A 25,244-nucleotide genomic window follows, 5' to 3' on the forward strand; every position below is an offset into this window, starting at 1 on the left:
AGGGACAAGGAGCTGCTGCGTGATGGCAGCTGAGGGGAAAGGAGCCAGGCAATAGCGTCGGGGAACTAGCTGCCAGGTGACAACGACTGAGGGACAAGGAGCTACCGGGCGACTGCGCCTGAGGGACAAGGAGCCGCCAGGCAATGGTGGCTGAAGCAGAAGGAGCCACCAGACAATGGCAACTGCAGGACAAGGTGCAAGGCCATGACGACTGAGGGACAAGGACCCGCTGGGGGATGGCGGCTCTGAGGGACATGGCGCCAGACAGCGATGGCTGAGGGACACGGAGCCGCTGGCCGACGGTGGCTGGAGGCCCGTCCCCAGCGCGGGCCGCCGCCAGGGCAGGGCGCAGGGCGGGACCCCGCGGGCAGGCCAGCCCCGCTGGGCAGCGCGGGCAGGGTGACATCACTCCACAGCACCAGCGCATGACGACACGGCGTCGCCACGCAACGGCACGACAGCTCGCTGCCCGCCGCGCGCGCAGCCGCCCGCGCTCTCCCGTGACACCCCCGCGATCACGCGCCCGCTTGACGGATGCCGGCGGCAGGCAGCCGCCCCATACGCATGCGCGCTCTCGCCCCCACGACCCTCTCCGGTCCGATCATAGAGATTGAGGACGCGCTCGCTAGAGTGTCGCCCAGGAGTCCCGGAAGTGGCTGCGTGCGGGGCGGTCCCGCAGCAGCGCGGTGGGAGGTTTAAGCCGGCGGCCGGCAAGATGGCGGAGTGAGTGTGGGGACGGTCGGGCCGCGGGCGGCGGGAGGGGTCGGCCCGCTCCCCCGGGCCCTGCTGGCGGGAAAGCGTCGCCTCTGGCGCAGGGTCTCGCTGCCGCGTGCCCGACGGGGGTGCCTTTCCCCTCAGCAGGGGCTTGCGGGGCGAGGCGGGCCGTGTCCCCAGCCCCGCGGTGCCGGCCCTTCCGCTCGGCGCGGCGCCTGGGGCGGAGGGCTGCGGGGCGGCCCGCCGTGTAGCGGGGGCAGCCCGAGGGGCTGTGCCTACCCCTGGCTGAGGGCTGCAGCGCGGGCCCTTGCAGGGGGTCCGGGAGCATCCTGCCCACGGGAGGGGGAGACCGGCTGTGAAGCGGCCCTGCGCGGCAGGCAGGGCTGTAGGAGCTGGCAAGTGCAGTCCCTGCAGGGTTTGTTACACTCGGCAGGCTAAGTGGGCGAGTTCTCGCTGTGTCAGGCTTTCACCTGCATTCCAGGCTGCAGTGCAGAATATTTGGCGTCTGCAGTGCGTGAAGGAACTCGGCAATAATCAGCTCCATGAATCTGAACTTCCAGTATCTGTCTGTGATCAGAGACCACTTCTAAAAAGCAACCTTAACGTGTTGGTCGCTAGTACAAATTCAGTATGATCTGATGGTTGTTTCATGTGTGCATGTCTTTAGTAGGCTAAGTCTTGATCATGCTGCTCCCATCCAGTATAATCACCTATTATATTATCCTGACAGGTCTGCAAATGCCACCCATGAAGTCATCAATGTCACCCTCCACACTATGCTGGCTGCTACTACCAAATTGGTGGTACCTACACCTGCTAAACCTATACTTCCAGTTCAGACTGGAGTCCAAGCACAGCAAGAGGAGCAATCTAGTGGCATGACGATTTTTTTTAGTCTTCTTGTTTTAGGTGAATGATGAACTGAAAGTCTTTTAATCTCTATTAATCGTACTCTATCTGAGGACATAGGCCAACTTTAAAAATCATAGCATTTTATTTCTCCTCTGGTTTTCTCTCTGTGAAGTGGAATATTGTACAGGCACAGGGATTTAGAAAGTTGGGTATATAACTGCCTGAACCTCCCAAACCTGGGGAAGGCTGAGGACCATTGCAAACCTTTTCACCGTGGTCTCAAAGTACAAACAACGTGTTTAATTGTCTTTGCCTTCTTTATCAAGCACATGGCATGTGTTCATGTATGAAAAAAACACTGTCAGAATACTCCGTGGTGCTTGCAGCTGTCTTTGAGGACAGTGTACGAGATAGATGTCAATTTAACTATTTCTAGGACTTCTGGACAGCCCTCAGCTATTTTGTTACATAAGCCAATAGAAGGCTGTCAGATTTACGTGCACAAGTACTGAAGCTCAGTATCTGTTTTTCTGGCTCTCCTTACTTTCTTACATTCCTACAAGAGTGCAGTAATAACATGCAGATTGCCATAATTATATCAACATTGTTGAACATACATAGGCATTTTGAATGGCAGGTGCATGCCCAACTTTCCTATGAGTCTGGGCTGTTATCTTTCTTTAATAGAATATAGTTACTTCTCCCCATCTGCTTAGAGCAATGCTGTAGTCAAAACTGTAACAATAACAAAACTTTCATGGAGGGTTAAGGGTTTGTGTGTTTTCCTTTTTGTGCTTGTGTGCTTGGTTCCTCCAAAGCAAGCTACACTGAGAGACTTTTCTGTGACAGGTGGGTCACCTAGTCTTCTAAGTGGTTATTCTTTCCAGTAGCAAATGGAGAAAATAATAGGTGTGGAGTTGACAGCAGTGCAGAAACTTCTGCAAGTAATTTGGGTTTAAAAAAATAAAATTTTGTCTCCTATAAATAACTATCATTAAGTGCAGCAAAAAGTAGAAGGCGTCTGCTTATTTCTAAAGTATCTATTTGTCTTCAAAGAGGGTTAATGTTTTCTCAGAGGTCAATGGCATATTAGAATTTGAACAGAAACAAAAGAAAGACCAAAGCAAAATGCAGTAGATCAGAAGACTTCTAAGATTAAAATACAATTTCTGAATATGTGTGTCTTATGGATTTTAAAAGGGCCATTCATGGTACAATTGTATTCCTAGGACTTAAGACCAGAGCTATGATTTTTTTGGCTGTGTTCCAGCCTACTTATGCCAGTCTGATACCCTGATGGATCTTAAAAGCATCACCCTCAGGACAGGGGAGTTCCCTGCACAAAGTAACGCCAGTATAAAAACTTATTGTTCATGGTTATTCCCATTCATAATCTCTAATTTAAGGGTGTAGGAAGAGTGAAAATGGATATGTCTACAACACTCTTAAATCTGGATGTCGTGAGCTGTAAAATGGCCTTTAAAATGTTCTAAACTGGAATAGACCCAGAAGCAGATCCGTTCTGAGCTGTGTTGTGTCAAAGCCAAGCTGTAAGTTTAAAGTGCCTGAAGTAGCATGAGTTAGTCTCTGACCCCAGATTTCTATGGCTTGTTTATCTGTTCAAAGTCATACCTCTATTCTGCCATGTTCATGTGATCCATTAATTCCCTTCTGTTATGTTATATGCTTTTACTGTGCTCTTTTTTAAGGGGACACTCAAATGTTCTTTTAGCCTGTCCAGAACACTGCTTTTTCCAGCCTCTTGCCTGATTGTTATACTCGTGATATGTGCAAGTGCCTGGAGCAGATGATATGCTGCCAGATACAAACTGAGCAGTCTTACACAAGGAATGGCTGACCAACAGCTAAAGAATACACCAGGCTGCCATGATATTTATGGTGGTGGGAGTTACTTCTTAGACTATGGTTGCTTTTTGTTTTATTGCCAAAGCAAAGCAGTCAAAAGCTGGTAGAAAGGAGCTGGTGGTTAGATGTGCTAAATAGAAAGCATGTTTGTGCTTACATTGGAGTTTGCTGGAAATCCGTAATGTCCAGATGCCTTTATGGATCTATCCCAGTATAGAATGCTTTTAACACAGTAATCCTAGATGTCTTTACTGGATGCACATTTTTCATGTTTAACAGGCAGGAAATTGATACGAAACTCAATAATACTGATTGACAGGTGAATAAAAACTTTGCTTGGTATACATGATGAAGCTATTGCTCCCATAATCTGTTTGGCAGTTGGCGGCCAAATGTCTGAGTTGCTTGTTAGTCAGCTTCTGAACTGCTGCAGTTTCTAGTACAGCATTTTAAAGTAAACACCAGTTTGAGTCTGCATTATTGTGCTGTAAACTCAGGTGTTTTGAGAACCGATTGATTGATATCATAAAGATTGGTGGAGTGGAAGTGGGGTAAATATGTGGGGAATGGAGCCCTGCCCATCTTCATGAACGGAGCCATCCCTGCTCATCGCTCCAGACCCACAGCTTTGGCCCTGAAAAAATTACATCCCAGTAATAGAGCAAATATTACTGTTTTTCATGAGTCCTGCTCAGTTCGTAAGCCCATCCATCTATTCACGTGCACATTAATGAAGTGCTCACCATGTTGTGTATGAACTGGGTGTACGAGATAACACGTGGGAGAATGCAGGCATCAGTGTGATACCCATTCCTTAGCACTGTATTGGAGAGTAGGATGATGAAAAGTGATATTTGTATTTATGAGGTTTGTACTTCTTTTTTGTGACACTATAGTAAATACAGATCATGTTGTAGACCCCAGTAGTTCACAGGTGGTGTGATCCAGCAAACCATGCCAGTGCTCAGAACTACTTGTGGACCATTTTGCACCTTTTCAGGCTGTAAATTGAAAGCGCTGTTCTGAACCATCTGCGAGTGGCTGTTTGGTTTTTAGTTAACTAGGAGCTGTTAAACCAAATCACTAAGAGCAGTTCTGAGAAGCTAGTTCATTCCCAAGTTCAAAATGTGTGCTGTTGTAGTGTGGCCTGGCACTCTGCTGCCCACACTGAAATAGGGCGAGAGTCGCAGTCGCACAAGGCACAGAGTAAGGAGAATGAAGATTCCCGTTGCAGTTAAGGCTAGGTTTGCCAAATACATAGTTTAAAACAGTCTCTGCTGCGACTAACAGGCCACAATTTGATTCCAGTATATAAAATGCTATTGACTTTGCTTGAGCTTCAGTTGCTTTCTGACAAAACACAAGCACTAATACTGCTTATATCCCAGGCCACTGCAGAAAGATTTGTTAGCAACTAGAGCGAAATACATGTATTACAGACATGCAGGCCAGATGTTGTTTCTTTGTTTGAGCCTTCGTTGAGCTAAGTTAAAATGGGAGAAGAATTGTGGTACTTTCAATGCGGGGAATATTCAGATGAAAATTGTTAGGAATTTAATAATCCAGGATTATTTGATTCTTACAGATAAGTTTCCTGTCTGCAGTAGTTCTAAACGAATCAAGTGGTGTCTTCCAACCATATCCACAGATGGTACCCGGATCTGCTACAGATCCTTTGTAATTTGCCTTTACCATTGGCATAGAGGCTGTGATGGGATTTTCATATGAGTGTAACCTTTGTTTTTGTTGTGAGACAGACTTTCTCCCTACTGGATGAAATACATTACTACAGTACAAAATTGAATTTTTAAAAACAATAAGTGAATGTTGCATCAGATTTAAATTCTAATTTTTTTTTAACTTCAAGCCAAATCTGTTTTGGTTTTTTTTCTATGCTGGTCCTTTCCCCTGACTAGTTTAACATCTAGCAATGCTCAGCAGTAAATGTCTCTTGCTGATTTGGATAAGAATTTGGCTGATGCTTGTTATGAGAACCAGGATGTTTAAACGGTTACCCGTTCTACAACCTCATAGTCCCACTGAATGGGAGTTACAGAGGCTATGGAGCCAGACTCTTCTGAGGTGCACAAAAGAACAAGAAGCACCAGTCACAACTTGTAACAAGGGAAATGTGGATTGGAGAGAAGAAAATTCTTCACCATGAGACTTAAGCACTAGGACTGGGGTTGAGAGAGGTTGTGAATTCTTTATCTTCAGAGATTTTCGAACTTACTGGACAAGACCCTGGGCAACATTCTTTGACTTTTGAAGTTAGCCCTGCTTCCAGCAGGAAGTTGGACTAGATGACCTCGAGAGATCCCTTCCAATGTAATTTTTCCGATTCTGTGATTATCCATTTGGGTAAAGCCCATCTGCACAGAGGGACTCAGATGTCAAAGTGTGTAGCTTTAAGATTTTAATTGAGGCTATGTGTACATGTATGTTTTATTTCAAAAATACAAAATGTTTACCAAAAGCATTATTAAAACAGTGTATTCTGTATAACTGACATTTTTTACAGCTACCACTCAGAGGTTTTCTTGTAAGCTGAATCAGGCTCTAAAAGTAGTAATACTGGTATTTTTAGAAGGTAATTTTAAGTCCTAAAATTTGCCTTAGTTATTTTCTGTCATTTGTAGATCCATTTACGTACTTCAGTGAGAATTAGGTTTGAACTAAAATTTGGTTACTTGCATTAGTGGATTTCTACTAAATCATTAGGAGCAGTTTTGCTGCATGAATTTTAGAAATACTACTTAAAAGTATATTTTATTCTCTTCTAACACTTCTAAATCTACAAATTTTTTTCCTTCACAGCTATCTGCATCATATTGGTGCATTTACTGATAAAATACCGACTTCATTTTTTACCAGAGAGTGTGGCTGTTGTTTCTTTAGGTGAGTAACCATGACATTTTTATATTGAATTTGTGTTAATTCAGGGACTCTCAGTAGTCTGTACTTGAAATAATGCTCTGTTGTGTGTTAGCCATCACTAGAAAGATGCAGCAAACTGGATGCAGTGAAGAAAACAACCGATTCATAGAATTAAATTCATGGAAGAAATCAAAAGATGAGCATATGTGCAGAGACTGGCCCAGTAAAATGACACATATAGGCACTATAGGGATGTCACTACCTAAGTACCTTGGCAGCTTCCTCTATTTTTGCATCCACACTGTAGGACAAGATACTGCAGCACTCCCTGACAGCGAGGCTCTGGCCTTTCCTTTGAAGCAGTACATGTGTTTGTATTAGTTTCAGTAGAATTATGTCTGTATATGTGATTTTAATCTAGCTGGGGACTGTAATTGTATCCTGAAAACTTCCCTGGACTGCCAGATACTTAACTATCCCTGTAGTACCATGACAAGAGCTCTTCCTATGACTTGATCTATAAGAATGCCACCCTTAATGAAGATCAAGTACTTACTTAATTTGAATTAAATTTGGAGTATTCCTAAGCCTGTAGTTTTATGTTAATTTCATTTATTTGTATGCTGTTGCTCCTGATTTATAAATGTGTAAATGAGGAGGAAATCAGGTCAAATAGATTTATTATTTTCTCTACATACTGTCTAACATAATGGTTAAACAACCTGGTCTAACTAATCTCAGCAACAGTTTTTCAGCTGTCTCTGTAACTTGTTGACAAGAATCTGTGGTATTTTTGCTTCTACTACTAGTGACACTTTCACTGACAGCCGTTCTAAAAATACAACAAAAAGGGAAAGAAGCTTAGCTGTAATTCTAACGTAGTGAGGAGGAGTGTAATACTTGTTGAGCAGGTAGATTTTTTTACTTTCTCCTGGGCTTTGCTGATACCTTCTTCTCTCATATTTCTTAACTGTATTTTCACACAATTTCTCAATGGGAGGAAGTAAGCTTTCTGGTGCTTGTCAGTACCTTATGCTTTCTGGAAAACAGGGATTTTTTTGCATCTTGGGTGCTAGATTGAGCAAATCTTAGAGCTGTTACTTAGCAGAAAGAAAAACATATTTTCCTGCAGGCATGACTCCCTGAATTTTTAGATAACTCTATTTGATGCAGACCACGTCACATTACTAACATAGAAGGTATTGAAGCTTAAATAGTACGTTCACTTGCAAGGCCCTATTTGAGTTTCGATATTTCTGTGCAGGTGAAAAACAAATAGACCTGTACAAAATCTGTCATAGTGCTGGTATGGATTTCCTGGGTATTGCACGCACATCTCATCTTTATAGGAACAGCATCCATCAGACTTTTGTGCGTTCATGCTTCTGTCTACCATAGTATGACATAGAAAGATCAGAGCTGCTGCAGATCATCCTGACTTACTTTGTCATCCCCATGGAAACAATGCAGTGTTTGATTCACAATTGCCACACTTCTCTTTCCTTCCCTTCTTGCATTATTGCCGTGGACAGGTGAGATTTCTTGTGTAGAATGTCTTCCAGTGTCTTGAAAGGTTCCAGAAGGACATTACTGTCCCTTCAGTATCCTTCCTCTTTGTACACAAAAATCCAGGTGAAAGGTGTTAATTTGGCTTCTAATCAGGTTACTTACCATTGTTATTAAATAGCTAATCTAAATTTAAGCATAATCCCCAATTTAAAATGCAGCAGTATATTGATTGCTCTTGCTGGCATAGTTTTGGATTTTCTTTACTATCATTCCTTATGTTCTGCCCCAAGCGAACTACTGGGCAGTGCTGAGCTGAGATGTCGGGCAAGCTTGCTTCACTGCTCCTGCTGAGCTTTGCAGAGAGCAGCAGAGGCACAGACATTCTTCTGTTTCTGTTTTTTGTTCTTGGCATCTCAGCAGCAGGACAAGGATTTTAGCTGTGCTGGTATGTTCTGTGCTCCTGTCAGTCCCAACAGAAGCTTGTTCATGAAACTGTTAAGTTTTCATGCTGGGGCTGTCACTGCCACTCAAGATGGGTAAGAAGGAGCAGCATTGCATCTCTTGTATTTTCACATAGAGGGCATATAGGAAACTTGCACAGTTCAGTTTTTGGTGTGAAACACAGCATAGCTGTAGTCTGCCTCCCAAACCAGACGAGATGATACTAGCAAACACAATTCCACTAAGTCAAGAGAGTGTTACACCCAGTAGCAACCCAGCTAACAGATGTCCTGTGTCACTTAAGCCTTATTTATTTAGTTTATTGACTCAGTCATATCTAAACTACTGTCAGCTCTGTTGACAGGACGTGGCATCTGTATAATTATTGGAATTGCCAGCTAATTGCTGGCCAGTGGACCTCTGTTACTGGTAATGAGCTACACAGCTGCAGGAGCACAGATTGAGTTTCAAGTATCCAGTTTTGCTAGCAGTGCCAGATATGAGGTGTGTCCTATTTTGACTTGTAAATTAAGCAAATGTTCTCAGGCAGTTATTGAAGGCTAATAAAAATGGCATCAGAGAAGATAAGTATGATTTTCACAACTGTTTTTCCTCTCATTGTCTAAGCTGCTCAGAAGCTTCTTTTTTACAATTCTTAGGGCGTGTTACTCTCCTGGTGGACAGGGCGGGAGTGCATTCTCTAAGGCTGGATTTTGATCTTCGTCCTTAAAAATTACTGGAATTCTATTGGTAAAAACAGTTGCCAGAAAAGTTATTCCTCTTTGATTTGTTACTGAATTTTAACATATTCTCAGGAAAAATAAAGGTTGGTTGCAATAAGAAAATTGCTGTAACATTTTCAAAAGAATGAGGCTTAGATTAACTCTTACAGACTTAGCTTTCCAATTAGCCCCTTGACAAAACTGGTCTACCTGATTTAATAGATGGAACCAGCTGAACAAAAACTGCGTTCATGAATCTAGTAATAAAAGAAGAGTAGTTTGTAAAGATGTGTGGGACATGTTTTGAAAACCAGTGTCAAAGTTTGATTCTGCTGCTTTTAAACCACCTTGGTGATACATTATTTTGTGCTGCTTCTTTCATGACTTTGCTTAGTATAATTTTAGTTTAGTAGTACTGTTGTGTGTAATACGCAGCTAGAAGTAACTTGTGCTATATAAAGGTGTAAGCTGTATGATTCAGGCTCATCCTTTTCCCTTAACCTCTGCTGTTGCCTTACGTTTAAATTGTTGTTCATTTAACTTCTGATATCATGAAAGGACCTCATCTGTCTGTGACACTGTTGTTAGGGTCAGCTTGTGATTAGCTCTTCCTCTAAAAAAGAAATTGAGACCAGCCTTTTACTTAAGCCTCTTGAGCTCATAGGATGCCCAGCTTGTAGCCCACAGGCTGTGGTTGGCCTACTCACAGGGGTCCAGTTTCACAAAGTTGTGCTGGAGGCCTTCCACTTCAGCAGAAGTGAGTTAAGGGATTCTCTCTTCTTTTAAATCCCCTCTAAACTTAGTGTTGTGTGAGGGCTCTCAATACTAATTCACAAAATACTGGAAGTTTGTTCAGGAAGTACACTTCCTGAAGTCTGTGCCTTCAGATGTGTAAGCTCTGGTTGTTGTTTTTTCCCCACATAAACTTCTTGTTAAGTGATACAAGTACTGCCTGTACCAGTTGAAGACAATGTTGCTGCTCTGCAAAAATTAGAAATGTTCTAGTCCTTGGCTTCTGACACAGCTTCCATCCCAGAATGGAAAGCCTGACTGTTAGTACTGAGACCTGTGTTTATATGGCATGTGAGTGGCTGTATCTGCATTCTGTCCTCCTTCAAAGAACAGCAGACCTTTGATGTTCCTTCATTAATGTTTTGCTCTTGCTTTCCATGTAAACTATTTCATGGAACAATTTTTTCTATCCTCTGGGACCAATGCCTTCACGTATTTTTGTATGAAAGAAGGCTTAAGCCTCATGGCTTTGTGTGTATGACACATCCATTGGGAATAATCCATGTGATGCTATTTGTAAGACTCTTTTGATGGCTACAGCATGAGAGAATAAAAACACGTGAGTTACAGGAAAGCATAGTTTAAGCTTCTCAGCCACTTTTTACCTTTCATTCAGTGTATTTCACTTCTACATCCCAGTGTTTGACTATGAAGTCTCCATTCTGTAAATAATAAAACACAACTATGCAGAAACACAGATCTGGAATCTGACTAAAGACAAATTCCTCATAACTGCTTGAAAGCAATTAGTGACAGTTCATGAATTATCTTCATGACTTCCAGAAGAAATCTTGTTAGTTTGGGTTTTCTGTCTTACCTGTTTGAAGATGTATAGGAGGAAAGAGCACAATAACTGTTAACCATTGAGTTTGCAGCACCCTTGATAAAATTCTTTTATACTCAAATGAGTATTTCTACATGACTTAAAAGATGTGTAATTCATTGGGGAAATAGTTCTGACAGTGTCTCCACCCTGATCAGAATTTGTTGCCTGCTTCATTGCCAGTAAGTGCTATATTTCATTGAGACAAAGTTCACTTCCGTGGAGAAGACTGATTTCACTTAAGCTGTGTTAACACTGCAAATAGCATTGAAGTGACATGAAGGTTTTGTGCTACCACACAGATATCTAACTCTAACTTCCTGATTCTTTAGCAAGAAAGGTGGAATTTTAGTCGAACACAGCTTAGATGAGAAGCGTTTTTGAGTAGTTAAACCTGTTACCTTTATGAACCAATGAACACAGCGCTCTCAATATGCATGTTCAGTATTTGGATATCCCAAGTGACAATCTTTTGTGTAGGGTAGCTATGTAATTATGTAACATATTGGAAACTGTCATATATTGGACCAAAAACCACTGTGTTTTTGTGATTTAGGAATGAAAGACTTGCTGCTTTATATTTTGCCTTGTTTTCACTTTTAAAACTGTTGACTGAGAGTCGATAAACAGTTAATGGAAACAGTGATGTGTTGTGTGAATATTTCAGAATGTTATCTCATTCTCTCCTAGGTATCCTTATGGGAGCTTTTATAAAAATCATAGAGGCTCAAAAGCTGGCCAACTGGAAGGTATATTTGAAGCAATTAATTTTTAATTGTAGAACAATCCTTCAATGTTTAAAGTAAGACTGTTTGTAATATTAGTTTCTTTAGATGTAATTTCCAAAAACATATGTACGTTATACTCGATGCCAAAGTTTTGGGGTTTTTTAATAATAATACAGCCAATTTGACGTCTTGATCCTGCTGAACATTTTCTACACTATTTTTTTCCCAGAGTAATCCTTTTTATGGTACCAAATCTGTTCCTATTAGATACATGGTAGAAGAAGGTACTGGGCATCTTTGGGATCAGTTACAGTAAAAAATATAGCAGTTCAGTTATTTGTCTTGTATACTTTTTGACTGTATTTAGTCCTCTTCCTCCTTTTGGAGTTAATTTTGTAGGTGTTTTCATAGAAAAAAAGTGTGTTTTGATAGGTTGTAAAGTCACATGTTTTACCTGAAGATGTTAACTTAGATTTCACAGAGGTAAAAAGGAGCACTTCTTCAGAATAGCTGTGCTAAATGTCATGTTATTTACCTGTTTTATTTACTTAAAACTGCAACTAATTGTGGTGCTAAGATCAGACAGTTCACAAAGCAATCTATTCAGCATGGCATGTTTCTTGGGTACTCCATTGCTTCTTGTGGAAAGACTACAGAAACCAGTGTGCCTGAAGCAGCAGTATTTTTCACGCTGGCTGAGACAATGGAAACATGATTTGAGCTTTATTTCCAGCAGAAAATACAGGCAAAGCTTCTGTGCAGAAGGTTGTCCTTGTCCTGGTGCTTGGTGCTTTACAGACTTAGATATTAGGAAGAAAATGTTAACAGTGCTGGCAACTAAACATAGGAACATGTGACCGGAGAGATTGTGGGAATCTCCGTCCACAAAGATATTCAAAACTTGGCTGGATAAAGCCTTGAGCAGCTGAAGTTGCTCTAAGTTGGCCCTGCTTTAAGAAGAGGCTTGGGTCAGATACCTCCAGAGGTCCCCTCTAACCTGAATTAGTGTGTAATGCTATGAGGTCTTATTTGTGCATGTGTGGAGTTACAGAGGCTTCCCTAGGGAGGGAGAATCCTGGCAGAAGCATCTCCAAGAGGTAAAGTCTACACTGAAGCAAGGATTTTGCCTCCTACAGTTTCTCCACATCATCAAAGCATGAACTTGTCACTATTCCTGCTTTAATTTCAAATCTTGCAGTATTTAAATTGTGATTTTTGTTTCATAGGATCAGTTTATTAGGATTAGATCAGTCAACCGATTGAAATCACAGTGATTTGAATCGCCAGTTTTAAACAGGATTTGTATTAGCAAGCTGAAAATCTTGGTATGAGTAGTGAATTTTAATCCTAGCTTGCAGCTTAATATTTTTTGGCAGTTATTTCCCTAAAGGAAGATTTTTTTTCTCCTTAGTTGAAATACATTAAAATGCATAGATTTTCAATCAGATGTAGCTTTTTAATTACATATTGTACTTCTTTTTTTGTCAAGTAACTACACTAATTCTGTGTACATTTGTTTAAACAATTACATGGTTCAAGAGTCATGTTGTGATATTTCATTTTTACATATTTACTTATTAGAAACAGTGGGTGGTGCACTAGTTAGTGTTTTTTCATTCCTGATTTGTGTCAACTGGATTTGACTTAAAATTGAAAGTCAGTTAAAGAACCACAAAATCAGCATTTTAAAATAGTTTCTTATTGGTTAAATAAAATAATCTGAAGAAGATCATGTATGTGGGAAGAAAAAGGAAAGCTTAAAGTATGCTCTGATTTGAGCACTGATTCTATAAACACAGGAAATATTGATCATAGCTAGTGAATAACGTAGTTTATTTCTGGTAAGCATTGGTCAAATCTTGGGCGGCCCTGGGGATGCTGCATCTGGTTGCTCACGTTATCAGCTAAGGTAAATGGTCACAGATACCACATTATTATTTGTTTATTTAAGTTACTTTCACTGTATTAAAGCTTAGGTTTTAACATAGGCTGTCATAATTTCAGATATGAAATGTTCTAATCAATAATTATATCCTTTATAAAATGGTCTTAAACGGTTTTAAATTTACTAGAGAATTCTTGTTTTTCTGATACGGAGAAAAAAAAGAATATTTACCTTCAGGCTATACCGTGTACAAAGCAAATCTTGCATCATATCCCTGCCCTAAGAACTTTGTAATGTAATTTCTTGCAATCATGCCTTACTAAGTCTTCAGTGGACCTTGTAGTTGCTGGTGATTATTGCTGGCTAGCATGGCCGATAATTACAGTCCTCATGTTTTACTTTCCTTGTCTCTGCTTCAATGCAGCAGAATGCAGTCCTTCCTTTTCATTATTTCTCACCTCCTTGTCCAGCTCTGCTTTCAGGGGCTTTTAAACAGCGTAATTAATCAGGTATGTGGGGTTTTTGTTCTAGAGCAGTTACTGTGTTGACAGAAACTAGGTAGTGTTAGCCATCGATGCACGGAATTGTGCGTGCAGAATAATGGACTAGAGCATTTCAGTATAAAGGATGAGTTTTATTTTCTAAGTCCCCCAAATCCTTTAAGATTATTATCGCTGGTACAGACAGGAATGAGACTTTAAAGAGATGAGTACTTCTTTTTTGAAAGCTGGTGTTTTACCAGAACAGTCAATCAGCTATTTAACCTGGATTTAAATAAACTAATCGTTGCTTACAAAAGTGACAAGTTCTGCTGTATTCAGAACTGTGGGGACCAGGAGGGAGCCTGGTGGGTAGAGAGAGAGAGGCACATTCAGCCGTGATTTATTTGCCATCTGTGCTTAGTCTGCCAGCAGAAAAAAACAGTGTGCCAGTTAGGGGGTACAGCTCCATAAAGCAGTGTTAGCCAAGTGATGAGATAAGCAACAAAGAGTAAGGTCACCAGAAAATAACATCTTACTTCATGGCAGGTTTCATTTATATCACTCTGATGGTAAAAAGGAACCATCAGAATAGTACCATTAAATTACAGGCATAAATTACATTTTCCAAGAAGAATCAAGCCTCAGACTCTTAACAGTCGTATGTATCTTGAGCCTGTTCACTTGCAAGTGTACTGAGATGATGATCTGATTTCTTATTGTCAGGTGATGAGTTTTCTAGTGAAACTGTACTTGGTCATGGTTAACCTAGATTATATTCAAACCAGTGGCCAAGAGGTCGCCGTTCCTTAACAGTCCTTAGAGATTTTGAGACTGTGAGGTAAAATGGGAATACTTTTTGTGGAAACAGACAGACTTTTTCTTTGCCATAAATAACCTCTTTTCTGTGCAGCTTATTTGGAGACAGTAATTTAAAATAAGTAGCGCCTACATTTCTGTCACTGGATTAAAAAAAAAAACACAATAGAAATAGCAGCCCTGGAGTAGCTTACTGTTCTTCAGTCTTTTATTTTATGATAAGAAGGGAGAAAGATTAATGCCATTTTCATTTTCCAACTTTTTTTTTTTTAGATAATTTCCCTTTTGGAAGATTTGATGTTATTTCAATAATTATGATATCCTTGAAATTATACTTCATTTTTGTTTTGCAGGAAGAAGAAATGTTTCGTCCCAATATGTTTTTTCTGCTTTTGCTTCCACCTATTATATTTGAATCTGGATATTCATTGCACAAGGTTAGCCCCTGCCAGACACTCATTTTACACGCTGAGGTTTTGTTTGGAACACATTCTGCTTTTAGTTATCTTCATGAAGTTTGGAATAATTGCATTAAATTCCATCATATTAATCACCAGGGAATTGAGAATGCAAAATTTAAGCCTCTTCAACCCAGAATGCAGGGAAGGTAGCTTGATGCTGTCAACTGAATGTTGGCAAGGTGTTAGGTACTGCGCAGAGGTTGTTTTCCTTGGTTGGAGAGGTTTCTTACCTCATCAGAGCTGTACAAGGGCTGATGTGAACGGGGCAAAATGGGAAGGAACAGGATCAGAAGTGGGAAAGGCGGGGTCGCTCCATAGCTAGAGAAGAGGAAAACATTTACAAGGGTTTTCACCCTTTGCCTCGGAGCCTGTGTTTCCATGGACATTTCTCACAGCGCTAGTCCTGGCTGAAGTGGTTCTGGTCCTCCCTGTGTGCTGCCTTTCTACTTGAGCCGTGCTGCAGGAGAGGGAGTAAGCAGTAGGCGATAGTAATATAATGAATTGGTACCGACACTGAGGACTTTTTCATACAAAATCACAACCTAAGAAATGGACTAGCAACTGGGAAGTTTACACGCCTTTTTCACCTGCCCTCTCTACGATAGATGGATTAATTTATGGTTCTGTCAGGTGGGGAATGTGTCAAAGTGCTGGTGAATGTCCAGCTGTTCATCTGAGGATTGGTTTGTTGTTAGGGTGCCAGACTGACATCCTGTCCTGGGTATCAGAGGGATTTGCTGCTGTCCTCAAGAGAGCAGGCTGTTTAGGCAGATGATGTAGATATATGTCCTGGGGTACCTGGAACCAAACTAATGAAGCTTTATTATCGGAAACCAGTTGTGAGTCAGAATCTAGTTTAGATGCAAACGCAAACTTGAGTTTTTCCTCAGATCATTTTCACTAATTTACTTTTTATTGTGTTCCAGGGTAATTTTTTTCAGAACATCGGTTCCATCACTCTGTTTTCTGTATTTGGCACTGCAATATCAGCTTTCATTGTAGGTGGAGGAATTTATTTCCTGGGCCAGGTAAGAATAACTGCTTTGAAGCACTTAAATTTATCCATCTTGCTCTTTGAAAGTCCATTTTTCAAGAACAGACAAACACAGTGAAAGTGAATTCCTGGGTCACAAAGTCCAGTTCTTTGCTATCACAGAGGCAATGTTATATAACCCCTTCCATAGATATGGCATGCTCCATGTTAAAAGCAATTAAGACTTGAGTTGAGATTTACTTTTTTTTATTTATTCAATCTTCCTATCAGAAGGCTGTTCCAAAACTTATATTCTCTAGAGCCATCTTCTAATTTCCAGTATTAAACTTATTTGTTCTTCTGTCAATAATTTTTTTTCCGCTTCTCTGCTTTGGTGTTTCCCCATTGATTAGATATAGACATAGATAGTTATATTTTCTCTCAGACTTCATTCTGGTAGGCCAAACAATCCATACTTTCCTCTTTGCCTCTCAGATTTCCATTCCTTTGAATGCCTTAGTTACTCTACTCACCTGTATCTGTTCCAGTTTCATCTGGTCTTCCCTGATTTTGGGAAACCAGAATTGTGGCAGTAGGTCACTGTCGGAGGGCAGTGTTACACTGGGTAACATCACTACTGTGATTTTTTTCATGATAACAAACTTGGGATTTGATGAATAGTTTCATTTTCAAAAACAGCAGAAAAACACAGTTGATTGTGATTTTTTTTTTTTTTATGTTTTTACCTATTCTTTCAGGCTGATGTAATTTATAAACTCAACATGACAGACAGGTAAGCTCTTGGGGAAATGGTGTAGTATATGAAATGAAGCATTCTTCAAAGTAACTGTATATGGGAAATGCACTCTAGTTGGCTAGCTCTTCTCGTTACTGTTTAGATTGCTTAGATTCAATGTGGTGTATGAAACAAATAGATTGAACACTTCTAAACCCTATTTTACACCCTTATTTCCAAGTAGTATTCTGTGCTCAGTGATTTTTCTAGACAGGAAAGATACTGGGTTTTTTAACCAACCTTTAAAGTTAAAATATGTAAACTTCCATCAGTTGGTATTATTAATATATATGATAAGGGCATGACTTCCTTGTCAAAATCTTCTCTTAAAAGACAGAATGAGTTTTTCAGTATCAATAATGTAGATTTTTCAAGAACTTGGCAAAGGATCTAATCAGGTTTTTAGGAGTACACCACCCTACCATTGAATAAAATTAATTCCTGATTTATTTGGGATTTTTGCTTTTTTGTTTATTGTGTCGCCAGTACAGCAATTTTCTGTTAAAATCCATAAATAAATTGGGTGGCAAGCAAGAAACATAACAAGTAAAACATGCATGAACAACAAAAATCTTCCTTACTTGGTTGCAGTGTTTACTTTACACAGCTGAGCAGTCCCATTGCGTCTGTATTGTCTGTCTTTGAATTCCAAAGTAATGAAATTTTAGCAGTTCCCTTTAAATGTTCCTCTCTAGTACTCCTGAACAGGTAACACTATGCATGTATGATACATGGTTTGGGCTGTGTCTGTAAAGTTGTTTGGTTTCCCATTCTTCTGATTTTTTTCTTATTTAGTTGGAGTAAGACATTGATACTGTTGTTGAGAGCTGGGAGATAGGTGTTTCTCTTAACATCTGTTCCAGCTGGACAGCAACTTTTCTCTTTGGCATATCAGTAAATGAAAACCAAAAACTTCCCTTTTGTCCTTCAAGTTCTTATGAATGGGAAGAGAGCATAACTTTTCACTGCGTAGAAACTACAACACATAACGTCTTTGTTACTAGTTGTTCATATAAGTTTACTAGGTACATATTTTTCTTTCATCTAGTTTTCTTTTTTGTTTTGTGTTCTCCCAGTTTTGCATTCGGCTCTTTAATATCTGCAGTTGACCCTGTGGCTACTATTGCCATTTTCAATGCACTCAATGTGGATCCTGTACTTAACATGTTGGTTTTTGGAGAAAGCATTCTCAATGATGCAGTCTCTATTGTCTTGACCAAGTAAGTGCATTTGAACTACATGTCTTTATGGAAACAACAACCACATTGTTTTCTGTTAATTAGTTATTCAGATATACAGTAATTCTTCCATCTCCATTTGGAGATCATGTATTTCTGGTGTAAAGCTGAGTTTTGTATGATCCTTCTTTGTTAAAAGCAATCCATGACATAAACTCCATAGGCAGAAGACAGTAAATGGATGTCTTATTACCACTATCTCAGTGCCTCATCTCATTGACCCCAGATAACTGATTGCTTTCTAAGTCTATACATTTACCAGCTCTCTTTCCATCTGAGGGTCCTGACAGCAGAAAACCAACATGTGTCCTTTCAGGCTTGCACAAAAATATTTACCTTGCCAAATACACAGCTACGTCTCCTGTATCATTGGCTTATACCCAGAGTCACATTTCAGTTGGAGGGTGGGGGGATACATCAACATCCATGCAATAGTTTTATATTTATGTTGGGGCTATCACAAGGAAGAAGAACATCCAATATCATAGGATCATAGAATTGTTAAGGTTGGAAAAGACCTCTAGGATCATCTAGTCCGACCAACACCTCCATGCCTACTAAAGGATATCCTTATCCTTTGCCCATGATAATTCTTTGGGGCTGAAAGAGTAAAAAAAATATAGATAAATCTTCATGTTATTGCTGAAGTCAATAGATGTAACTATTAATGTATAGAAGGAGTAGATATACTAAGAAGGTAGTGAAGTTAGAGTGATTTTTCAATGAACTAATTGCTTTTAATACAGTCACAGTTCTTTTATGGAAGACCATGAAGGCTAACAGCAGTCAAAAGGAACACTAGTTAGAATCCATGTCTTCTTTGCATGGAATTCTATGAAATACATTCCTGAAATTTAAAGAGATTTCTCCCCTTTCCTCCTAAGAGCTGCTTTGTTTTTCTTCAGTGACCTTCTTGTCTCTCATCCACACCTAAATATTTGATGAGAGGTCTTCCTGTTAATTTGTTCTTCCCTGAGGATCACATGATCCATCTCTTTTCTTTTTCATGCCCAGAGTTTTTACCACTGCAAAATGTGTTTTCTTTTCCTTTTTGAAGTTTGAAAATTGTTTTGTAATACTGGGCATTATCATAGCCTATTTACGCCATTCTGGGAATTCTTCAGAAGAGCAATGCTGGATTTCCAGATTTTTAGCAGAATTAGTTCTCCCTGTGGGGATTACACTAAGACTTGATTTAACATCTTTTGACATTCCTCTTGTTATATATATCACAGTAAAAGCCTTTTAAGAGGGATAGCAACAAAGAAATGGAAGTCTCTGTTGTTGTTGTTCTCAAAAGATGTTTGGTATTTTTGGATCCGGGCTTAGAATTTATATCTGTTTCTTTTTATTCATTTTTTAATTATATCTAGCACAGCAGAAGGTTTGACAAGAGAAAATATGTCAGATGTAAGTGGATGGCAAACCTTTCTACAGGCACTGGGATACTTTCTTAAGATGTTCTTTGGCTCTGCAGCGCTTGGCACACTTACTGGTCTTATTTCTGCATTAATATCCTTTTTTAATTTTGGTGATACACATGTATAAATTGGTGAACTTCAACATTCTAATAGTACTTTTCTTTCCCATCTTCTCCAGCATTTCTTAGGGGATATTTCTTGTTACACATTATTTTGCTGGCTGAGGATTTTCTCATGCTCATTTTGGTTTTATGTTAGTGTGCATGGGTGTGTATTAAAAAGTTGCATCAAATTTTTATGAACATAATTAAGGTCTGAAATGCTGTATAGTAGCTTACATTACATGCATTGGAGTGTTATAAAATATGGTAATTGTTTTGTATATTCAAAATATATTAATTCCATTTCAATACTGATCCATTTTTACAAGTATATGGCTCCTTTTTTACATACATAAACCAGTTAATTAAAAAGAAAAAAAAAGACGCTTTTCCTGAGGGCTTTTGAGTCACACCAGCTCATTTGTCCCTATGTGTCATATTCAGGCAGCTGAACACAGATACTGTTCTGTTTGGATTTGCGTTGAGTTATATTTTGCCTCTTCCACTTCCATGAATTGGTTGCTAAACAACCCAGAAGCTTCTCTGCTGAGATAAGGAAGGATGTTTGTTGTAAGTCAGACACCTTTGTTACTTTTCAGAGCTTGTTTAATGTTAACACTGACTTCACTATAGGTAATCTTTTGTGCTAGGCTTGTACAACAGTTACTTATGTTATCTGGGACATACTGTTAAGCACTTTGTAAATAACAAGATCAGAGTGTTTGATTAAATATAGACGTATTTCCTCTCTTGGTTCATTAGCCTGATTCTATGAACTTTTAAATTATTCCATACATCACAACAAAAGGGGGAGACAGATTTTCAACACTTCTTTCACTGATATGTAAATGATATTAAGACAAAGAGAAAAGCAGCTTATTTGCCCCTTTACAGTTACTTGTGCCTTAAAGTATTGGATTTACCCTAAGCATGCAAACTTTCAGTGCAGCAAAGGACATCTCTTGTTAGTTGCCAGCAGATAAATATAGCTGAAGGTTGTTGCTGGTTCATGACCCAGGAGGAATGTGAACTTCCATGTCACAGGCATCTAATTCCCTGAATTTTAACAAAGATGGTCGGTGGGGTATTTTAAGCATTAAGGCAAGGATGTGATTGAAGGAATATTCCTCAGTGTTAATATTACTGCAAATGTGTCACATCCATTTGAAAGTAACTAGAGGTCCAGTGACTGAAGAGAGGAGATTGCTTGCATGCTTAGTGTGGCAAATAATGATGTCTGAGGCAAAATCTACTTCTGCTTGGCAGCTGTGCTGCAGAACTGTGCATGGGATGCAAAGCAGAACTTGCAGCCCTTGACAAATGTCCACGTTTATGACTACAAATGTAAAGTAAGTTTTAAATATCTTGAGTATCAAAAGGACATTATTTTTGTTAAAGCATAAATGAGAGCTATTTTAATTTGCTGTTTCATAGCTCTCCCCTATTTTTAGAAAAGCCTTTACTATTTAATGATTCTCTGTGGATTTTCTGCAATAGTTTTGGAGCAGAGATTTCAAAGACTGAAGTTGCCCTTCTAGATCCAAACAAACAATTTGGCACGTTGTTATCAGTATTGTGTAGGTCCATCAGTAGCAGATCTTTTCTGTCTCTAGGTCTCTCCATTCTGATAGACTTCTACCAGCAGTAGCTTCTATAACAAACACTCCTCGTAAGAAATTATTAATCTTTCCATACTTGAGTCAAAGGCCAATGTGTAGACTTTATTAGCTATTTAGTAGAGGAGTACATTAAGCATAATCATTGTTTTGTAATGGAATGACACGGATTTAAATTTTTCTTTGAATTTTTTTTTATTTACCTTTTCCATAACGTTTTCATGTGTACGTGCTAAAGCATATTGATTTAAGGAAGACACCCTCCCTAGAGTTTGGGATGATGATTATCTTCGCTTACCTTCCTTATGGACTTGCAGAAGGTATCTCACTCTCAGGTGAGTAGCAAAATGAGTATGTGCAAGTTTCTTTGATAAATTTAGGGAGTAGGTATTATTTGTGTCTAAGAGGGCCCCTGTTTTTTTGTCTTTTCTCATTTAACCTGTGCTCTTACTTTGACTTACTTTGAAGAAACACTTATTCTCTACTTCATGTTAAAAAAGTATAGAAAAGGTAATTGCAGTTTTCCTAAGCATTAGTTAGCCAACGTAAATACTAGTATTCTCCCCAGTTATCTCTACCTAACACAGAATTTAAATTTCAGCTGTAGGCTGTAGATCTCAGCCAAGTCAGCTAACTTACCTAATGTCCAGCTTACTACCCTGTAGCCATTTTTCTGCCTGTCCTCCAGTGCCATTGGGGAAATCAGCTTAGACCACTGGGTGTCGTATATATCTCTGAATACTTGGTAGAAGTTCTGCTGAAGGCCACCAGAAGAGGCTTACACGTGAACTTCTTCCATCATTCTGTAGAATCAAGTGCAAAGACAGGGTCCAGTTCTGCTGGATGCCCAATGTCTCTGACCTTTGCTGATTTAAGTGGGTTTTTAAGGCAATCAGCTTCCTGTCTCATTTCGCAGAGGAAAGTGGGAAGGGATGCAACAGTTAGTATAATTCAAATAGCTAGGGAATCTACTTGGTTCTTTTTTTTCCTCCTTTTTTCCTTTTTTTCCTTTTTTCTCTTCTTCTTTTTTCTCTTTTTTCTTTCTTCTTTTTTCTCTTTTTTCTTTCTTCTTTTTTCTCTTTTTTCTTTCTTCTTTTTCTCTTTTTCTCTCTTCTTTTTCCTTTTTCCCTTTTTTCCCTTTTTTCCCTTTTTTCCCTTTTTTCCCTTTTTTCCCTTTTTTCCCTTTTTTCCCTTTTTTCCCTTTTTTCCCTTTTTTCCCTTTTTTCCCTTTTTTCCCCTTTTTCCCCTTTTTCCCCTTTTTTCCCTTTTTTCTTTTTTCCTTGGGTTGTTTTTTTCTTTTTTAATTTTTAAGTGCATTAAAAGATATATTTGCTCTACAACTTGGACTATATAAGAATGTTACAAGTTTGTAAGGAGTAGTAGCAGGACTAGATTTCTTGTAAATGAGCTGCAGGTCTGAAATCAGACTTTCTGAAAATGTGCATGTGAGCTAATGTGAGTATTTTGGAATGGATCTGTAGCAGTGTACATCAGCATACCTTCACTGATGTCAGTGGAGTTGTATTTTTTTATAGGTACGAAGATGTGGCCTGTAATCATGGTAGTTAGTTACACCATCAAGATGTATACTCCTAATGCAAACATTCCATTCTGCCCACTTGCATATAGAACTACTCTATATGTGTGTATAGGCCAACACATATGTAGGGGAATAAAATTATATGAAACCTGAGCAAGGAGTTTGATATGTTAAAATATTTGTATTGCTGTAAAAACAAGTTTTGCCTTGTGAGAAGATTATTCTGGAGGGTCTCGGCATATGGCCTTTTCTATTTCTAATTTATATTGCTTATTAATATAAAATTATAATAAAATATTGCAGAATTACAGTGCCATTGCATTATATCACCAACACATCTGTATGTTGGTATACAATGAAAAAGAATTTACAGTAAGATTCCTAGTTAGTTACTCTCAGGATGATAGGGGTTCTTTGTCATTTTATTTGTAAAGACAACCCTCTAATTTGCTCAAGTGCCTTCAAGAATGACTTCTCAAGACATATAAACTTTGAATGACCTTAGTCAGGTCACCTCTGTGTTTCAAACAAAGGATTCTTTTGGCTGTACCTCAGCTATTCTAATCCTTCCGGTTGTGTTCATCTGGGCCACTCCTGGGCATGTAGCTCCAGCCAAGTACTTCTAGTCTTTTAAAATTCCCTTGTTCTGGGCAACGCAGGCATACTCCCACATGTCATCCTGTCCTCTCGAGATCTGCATTGCAATTGATTTCTGCTGGGTTATATTGTCAATTTTTGTCAGTTACTTCCTCACAAGGAGTACTGTAGTTGTTTTTCAAGCTGACTGCTAAATTTTTGCATAATCCTAACCCATCATCTCAAATGACATCCTTTGCAAGTGTAAGTCTATGCAGCAGGCGTGGAAATGCTTAAAACTTCCTTTAAGATACCCAGCTCCCTATGAACAGCGAACAACTGACAGCATCTGTGATATGTCTTGAGCACTTAGCGAAATAAGTTGAAATTCAGATTCTTCCCATAAATAACCAAGAGCTGGGAAGCAAGGTAGATGGAAAAAATCCCTGACACAAATCAAAGATTTGTGAAATATAGTGAAATCTGAGGTACCTCTTCTGGCCTGTGATATCAGTTGCTCTACCTCTGTCCAAGCTGTGCATGTCATTAGGGCAACTGAACTCTGTAATGGAAAATTTGGTGGCTTTTCCCATAGTTGATAGCTGAGATTAATCTCTGTAGTAACTTAAAGCAGATGGTTTAGTGACCCTTTCTGCTGGAGGCAAGGGACATTCTGCACAGTAGCATTCCTTGCAGGCCCTACATATCAGGCTGTACCTTCCTTATGGTTGGACTCAATGATCTTAAAGGTCTTTTCCAACCTAAATGATTCTATGATTCCTACAAACATAATTTTTGCCCTGAATTCTCAAGTCTCAATAGCTTTTCTGATTCTCAGATTGATAGAAAATTGGGGGTACACCTGCGTGTGCTATTCATTTTTAATTTTTTATGGTATTAGATGTGGTGTACCATACTGGAGTGGATTCATACCCATGCCCTGCTGGTCTCATTCTACTTCTGGTGGAGTGATTGGGCCTGGCTGATTAGCAGGTAGGAAAGAATGACACACTTTCTGGGCCGATTGAATCATACAGTTCTCTAGCCCCGCTATTCTCAAATTGTTTTTATTCTTCTTTTGATCGCACCTCTCTATGTGTTAGGAGAGTGAAAAGCAGGAAAAACACTCAAGAATTGGCTTTTTATTTCCCTCACTTTTATGGGAAAACATGACATAACAGGGATTTATTCTAGCTTGCAGGTGACCTATTCAGGACCTCCTAGTATTTAATATGACCAATGGAATGAGACCAGTATGAATAACAATGGTAATAGAAACCCCACTTATTGCTTCATAAGCTTTGCGTTAGTAAGGGCTATAAACACAAATATTTGCAGAGTGCAAGCTATTCTTCTTCTGTTGACTGCCACATTTTTATCTACAGGTATCATGGCAATCCTGTTCTCTGGCATCGTGATGTCTCACTATACACACCACAACTTGTCCCCGGTTACACAGATTTTAATGCAGCAGACACTGAGAACTGTTGCTTTCATGTGTGGTAGGTGCTACCTACTATTAGTACCTCATAATTATAGCTTAAAATTTTATTTGCCTGAAATGGTGACTCTGATGGGAGCAGCAGACGTGTGAATTTTCTTCTAGCCATTTGTATGTCAGTGGTACATGTCTTTAAGAGAAGAATTCCTAATAGTGGAGGCTGGAAGGCAGTCAGAAGTCACCTTTCCTGCCATACTGGACAAAACATACAGTAAATCTCTCTCTCCCATCCTGCAGGCTCCTGCTAAGGTTTGCCACAAGATTGATATAGAGATCTCTGACTCCTATATTCCTCCGGTCTATTTTTAGTTTTAGGAGATGGATTTTTAGCGGTATTTTTAAAAATGGTTTTGGGTATAAAAAGCTACTTGCAAAAACAATAGCTTCACAAATTGAGAAGTTCTTGGAAGTAGTGATACAAGTAGCTCAGAGTCCCATAGCCTTTCCATTTCCTTTTACAAGCCAAACTTTGGAAGAAATGACATGCTTCTGTATTACAAATATATCCCTGGTT

The 25,244-nt window shown here is 39.4% G+C and overlaps 1 protein-coding gene across 4 annotated transcripts in view; it reads left to right on the top strand.

Moving 5' to 3' along the window:
* Positions 1-524: 524 nt before the first annotated feature.
* Positions 525-25,244, top strand: part of SLC9A8 (solute carrier family 9 member A8) — a 32,427-nt gene continuing 7,707 nt past the window's right edge. The window contains exons 1-11 of one of the 4 annotated variants that reach the window (XM_075517011.1): positions 525-723; positions 1,445-1,623; positions 6,250-6,330; positions 11,287-11,345; positions 14,861-14,944; positions 15,895-15,996; positions 16,700-16,734; positions 17,814-17,957; positions 19,349-19,487; positions 21,337-21,448; positions 24,615-24,731. In XM_075517011.1, coding sequence (XP_075373126.1) covers positions 716-723; positions 1,445-1,623; positions 6,250-6,330; positions 11,287-11,345; positions 14,861-14,944; positions 15,895-15,996; positions 16,700-16,734; positions 17,814-17,957; positions 19,349-19,487; positions 21,337-21,448; positions 24,615-24,731 — 1,060 coding nt within the window. In that variant the 5' untranslated portion in view covers positions 525-715. The remainder of the gene's footprint in view (positions 724-1,444; positions 1,624-6,249; positions 6,331-11,286; positions 11,346-14,860; positions 14,945-15,894; positions 15,997-16,699; positions 16,735-17,813; positions 17,958-19,348; positions 19,488-21,336; positions 21,449-24,614; positions 24,732-25,244) is intronic. The other 3 variants (XM_075517013.1, XM_075517012.1, XM_075517014.1) reach the window with 3 other exon arrangements.

This window comes from Mycteria americana, chromosome 14, assembly GCF_035582795.1.
Source record: "Mycteria americana isolate JAX WOST 10 ecotype Jacksonville Zoo and Gardens chromosome 14, USCA_MyAme_1.0, whole genome shotgun sequence".
NCBI lineage: Eukaryota > Metazoa > Chordata > Aves > Ciconiiformes > Ciconiidae > Mycteria > Mycteria americana.